General features: G+C 34.3%; 1 protein-coding gene across 1 annotated transcript; it reads left to right on the plus strand.

Annotated features, from left to right (window-relative positions):
• Positions 1–519: 519 nt before the first annotated feature.
• On the plus strand, positions 520–2,722 carry LOC146615839 (uncharacterized). Its single transcript, XM_085374200.1, has 6 exons — positions 520–789; positions 878–1,097; positions 1,419–1,642; positions 1,818–1,965; positions 2,071–2,180; positions 2,414–2,722. The coding sequence occupies exons 1-6, from the start codon at positions 520–522 to the stop codon at positions 2,720–2,722; spliced, it is 1,281 nt and encodes a 426-aa protein (XP_085230326.1).
• The last annotated feature ends 2,641 nt before the right edge of the window (positions 2,723–5,363 follow it).

Raw genomic sequence — 5,363 nt, forward strand, 5'->3', positions numbered from 1 at the left:
AATGTAGTGATAATTGGAAACTCCTATTGCAGAAGCAAATGTTGGAGAAGACCTGCTCTCATCACTTTCACGAGATGACATCAAAGATCTGTTTCCTGGTCCTGAACATTTCCTCAGGCGTCGGGCTCTATGGCTTGCAGTGCACAAATGTGAAGAAGTAAGTTCTGTCCTATCGCTGTGTGACAAAACTGAGAACACACCAGCTTGTTTTATGCAGTTTCAAGTAATTCCACCAATACTCACTTAACAGATAGACAGTAGAATCTTCTTTAGTTTTGATTTAAATCAAGTGGCCCACACATTTATTAAATATACATATTTTTTATTGTTCAACACTTTACTGATATTTTGTTGTACTTTCTTTCATGTGTAGAGACCTAAAGTTCTTGTGCAATTTTATGTGAAATTAGCCCCATGTACACTGTATTTTAGAACAAGACTGCTGCTGAAAAAATGCTAACAACTACTGGAGATGGTGACTTCTCCAGAGAGGAACCCAGCACTTCTAAGTTTGTGACTATGTCCAACCCAGAGTACATAGTCTTCACAGACAGTGAACTTGAGCAAGCTCGACATTCCTACTTTGAAAAGAAGCGGCTGGGGACAGAGTGTGCTGAACCTTTGTCAAAGGAACTCTTTTGTCGACTTGTAAGAAACACCATGACAAACATGATTTCGATAGCAAGAGCAGCTGAAGACTCCAGATACCCCAGCAAACATGAGGTTGATGCCATGGCAAAGCGATTAATGGAGTACTACCCAATGCTTAAAGAAACGTGTGGTGAGTGGGTAAGTAGCATTTGCTCAATACCACTCTGTGTTAATCATGAGTGATGTATCTTATCATCTTTTAATTTTTACCGTTTGTACCTGTTAGGAGCATGTTGCTAAAAAGCTAATGAAGAGACTCTCCAATGTCAAAAGTCCAAGGAAGGGCAAAAAACCTCCTGCGAAGAAGCCAAGAAAGGATGGGAATGAAAGCGTTGCAAAAAGTGACAGCAGTGGGGAGTCCAGTGCATCAACTATTATTCTAGATAAATCACCAGTTAGATCGATGGGCACCCCAGTGCACCACCAGGATGGCAGTGATGAAGAATGTAAGTATAATATAATGCACCCTCTTATTACAGCCTGAGTGTAAATGTGGTTTGGACGATCCTTTTTTTTTTTTTTTTTAAATTCTGCTAACAATGGAACACAACTACTTCACTGTTTATCTTGGAATCTTTGTGTTCCATTTAATAGTGACAACTTCACAGGATTAATGAACAATTTTAAGATAGGTGGTTAGTTAATTTGTTGATCTAATTTACAGAAATATTTTGGTATTTTTGTATTATTGTTTTGCACCAATAACAGATATATAAAGCCTTACTGTGGCAATAAATGATTTACACACCTCTGCTCTGTGTGTTTAGCTGGTTCAGCTGACTTCTTTGACAGCCAAAAAACCCAGGCAAGACACTACAAGACACTTCAAGAAATATACAAGACCAAAAAACCGAACAAAGCTGCTGTTACCCAACTGCTGAACCTGGAGTTTGAGTCTAGAAGACAATTCATTAACTCTGATGCTATAAAGGAGCAGGACAGAGCAGTGAAGATACTAGAGGCATATCCTTGTTTCAGAGAACTGGACCATGTAAGCAGCACTTATTTCTTTTAGCCATCCTGTTATTCCTTTGGGGACATTTTGATATGATTTTCAAATTTCTTAAATACTGGCCCTCATGTTTAAATTGTTATCACTTATTGTCAAGACCAGATACAGAGCTAGACAGATCTATCTCAGTTGGGTTTCTGTCTGTATTTTTCAGGTCCTTGATGAGCTGCGGAGAATTATTCAACCATCCAACTTGAAATACATTTCTGAGATGAAGGATAGATGGGAAATCTTCTACTCGAAGGTGCAGTTTTATGGTGTCATGAAGAAAGTTATGAAGCCGCCAAAAACTTTGGATGGAGGTAATGCTACAGTATCTTGATTTGTCTACATTTATGCTTTGCAGATTACATTATTTGCAATGCTTAATGGTGTTGCCCTGTCTTATTTTTCTTTTTTCAAACCAGTGGAACATGCAGCAGCTGTGTTCAGAGCCCTTCCCGTGCTTTTCCCTTCCAGCACAGTACCACCTAAGAAGCTGGGCATCTGTAGTGAGGCTTTTTTCCATGTCCTAAAGGTAAGGCTGCAATATTCTATGTGTATATATTGTTGAATTTTGCAGTTACTCATGTTTTCATTTTATATATTTTACTGTGGAGTCAGTCAAATATTCTTAAAGTTCAGATCCCCATAACATGTTGATGTTAATAAAACCTACAAAAAAAGTTGATCTATTTTAAACTGTAATGCAACTCAAAAATTGTATTTCTTACGGTCTTGTTCTAATCCTCTTTTTTTCCTGTCATGTAGACTTCAGAAGACCCTGAAGGCTACCTGCGTCAGCGACCCCTGGCTTGTCCAGTTCTGCTTGTCTCTGAAGGCAACTGCATGATAGCTGTTGGAACCACACCAGTGAGCACTTTTGACCGGAAGGATCTTAATGAGGGACTGCTCTATCTGATGGCATATTACTATGCCCTCCACCTCACATATCCAAAGTGCATTTCCACGCTGCTGTCTGTCTTGCAAACTGAAATACTCAAAGACTCCATCCATGACCGAGATTCAACCCCCTCTTACAAGAAGGCGCTTGGTGAGTGGAAGTCATTCATTGAGTGAGTCTCTCAGATGACAGACTCCATCTGCCTTGTTTATCAGACTCAGTGTTGGTCAGTGAGGTTGTTTTTTTTCTCTCTAGAAAAGTTGTTCAAATGTAAAACACATGTTTGTTTGTGTGGTCGTTAAACTTGTTCTTCTAAAATGTTATGTAATATAGGATTTGAAATAGTGATTGTTTTAAGCTTCAGCAAAATTTATTTTTGATACCAGCCATGAGTGTGTTATACTGTTATTATTCATGTTAAGAGTATCTGGAATATGCACTTCTTATATTGGCCATGTTACACAGTACCCTGCTGAAATGTATAATTTTAGACATGACTCTCCTGGAACAGACCTCAGTGAGTTACTGACCCATTGCTGTGTCAATAAAAGCGCAAAATCTAAGAGTGCTTTTGCTGTCTTAATTTAAGATGAATTCCCTTATTTTTAGTAGCTTTTTGAAGAGATGGTGTCTTATTCTCAGGAATTTTTGCTGATTATTGTTCTCAGAGTCGAAACATAATTCTTATAGTTAGCTCAATCAAGAAAGAAACAATTCAGTTTTAAGAAAATTTGTCCTATAGTAAGGTGTTTTTTTTATGTGAAAAATCTAAATTAAGGTGTCGAATCTTAAAGTAAGCAAATAATTCTTGAAAACAGCTTGTTCAAGAAAGCATAATACTCATTTTAGGTACAGATTTTCTAAATATCAAAGTATCTTTTACTTATAATAAGTCATATTTTCTTCAAATAAGCATACATTTTAGACAATTTTGTCTAGTTAAAAGGCATATGGCAGTTAGATTAATTTGCTAGTTTTAAGAATTCTAGTCAAGCAACTTTTGCTTACCCCATTGGCAGATTTTTTTGCTCAAAACAAGAAAATTTTGTCAGATTTAAGAATATTTGGCTTGTTTCAAGTATAGCTGTTTTTGCAGTGCAGAAGAGAGTTTGAATGAAAACAATGGAATAATAATGAAAACAACGGAATTGGAATGTACAGAACAGAGTTTGAATGAAAACAACGGAATTAGAATGTACAGAACAGAGTTTGAATGAAAACAACGGAATTAGAATGAACAGAACAGAATTTAAATCAAAACAACGAATTTAAATGAAAACAACAGAATTTGAATGATAACTATGGAAGTTTAAAACAAACAACAGAATTAGAATGAAAACAACGGAATTTGAATGAAAACAACGGAATTAGAAAGTACAGAACAGAATTTGATTGAAAAAAACGGAATTGGAATGTACAGAACAGAGTTTGAATGAAAACAACAGAATTAGAATATACAGAACAGAATTTGAATGAAAACAACGGAATTAGAATGTACAGAACAGAGTTTGAATCAAAACAACGAATTTAAATGAAAACAATGGAATTAGAATGTATAGAACAGAGTTTGAATGAAAAAAACGGAATTAGAATGTACACAACAGAGTTTGAATGAAAACAACAGAATTAGAATGTACAGAACAGAGTTTGAATGAAAACAAAGGAATTAGAATGAACAGAACAGAATTTGAATCAAAACAACGAATTTAAATGAAAACAACAGAATTAGAATGAAAACAACGGAATTTGAATGAAAACAACGAAATTAGAATGTACAGAACAGAGTTTGAATGAAAACAACGGAATTAGAATGAACAGAACAGAGATTGAATCAAAACAACGAATATAAATGAAAACAATGGAATTAGAATGTATAGAACAGAATTTGAATGAAAAAAACGGAATTAGAATGTACACAACAGAGTTTGAATGAAAACAACAGAATTAGAATGTACAGAACAGAGTTTGAATGAAAACAAAGGAATTAGAATGAACAGAACAGAATTTGAATCAAAACAACGAATTTAAATGAAAACAACAGAATTAGAATGAAAACAACGGAATTTGAATGAAAACAACGGAATTAGAAAGTACAGAACAGAATTTGATTGAAAAAAACGGAATTGGAATGTACAGAACAGAGTTTGAATGAAAACAACAGAATTAGAATATACAGAACAGAATTTGAATGAAAACAACGGAATTAGAATGTACAGAACAGAGTTTGAATCAAAACAACGAATTTAAATGAAAACAATGGAATTAGAATGTATAGAACAGAGTTTGAATGAAAACAACGGAATTATAATGTACAGAACAGAGTTTGAATCAAAACAACGAATTTAAATGAAAACAATGGAATTAGAATGTATAGAACAGAATTTGAATGAAAAAAACGGAATTAGAATGTACACAACAGAGTTTGAATGAAAACAACAGAATTAGAATGTACAGAACAGAGTTTGAATGAAAACAAAGGAATTAGAATGAACAGAACAGAATTTGAATCAAAACAACGAATTTAAATGAAAACAACAGAATTAGAATGAAAACAACGGAATTTGAATGAAAACAACGAAATTAGAATGTACAGAACAGAGTTTGAATGAAAACAACGGAATTAGAATGAACAGAACAGAGTTTGAATCAAAACAACGAATTTAAATGAAAACAATGGAATTAGAATGTATAGAACAGAATTTGAATGAAAAAAACGGAATTAGAATGTACAGAACAGAGTTTGAATGAAAACAACAGAATTAGAATGTACAGAACAGAGTTTGAATGAAAACAAAGGAATTAGAATGAACAGAACAG

This window comes from Diplotaxodon limnothrissa, linkage group LG16, assembly GCF_057381915.1.
Source record: "Diplotaxodon limnothrissa isolate DT_005_m linkage group LG16, D_limnothrissa_male_GT1.1, whole genome shotgun sequence".
In the NCBI taxonomy this organism is placed as follows: domain Eukaryota; kingdom Metazoa; phylum Chordata; class Actinopteri; order Cichliformes; family Cichlidae; genus Diplotaxodon; species Diplotaxodon limnothrissa.

Excerpts from the sequence above, each read along its gene's own strand:
- LOC146615839 (XM_085374200.1), top strand. The coding sequence starts at position 520 with ATGTCCAACCCAGAGTACATAGTCTTCACAGACAGTGAACTTGAGCAA. Across the intron at positions 1,643-1,817 it reads GTTTCAGAGAACTGGACCAT|GTCCTTGATGAGCTGCGGAG; the intron begins GTAAGCAGCACT and ends TGTATTTTTCAG. Across the intron at positions 1,966-2,070 it reads GCCAAAAACTTTGGATGGAG|TGGAACATGCAGCAGCTGTG; the intron begins GTAATGCTACAG and ends TTTTCAAACCAG.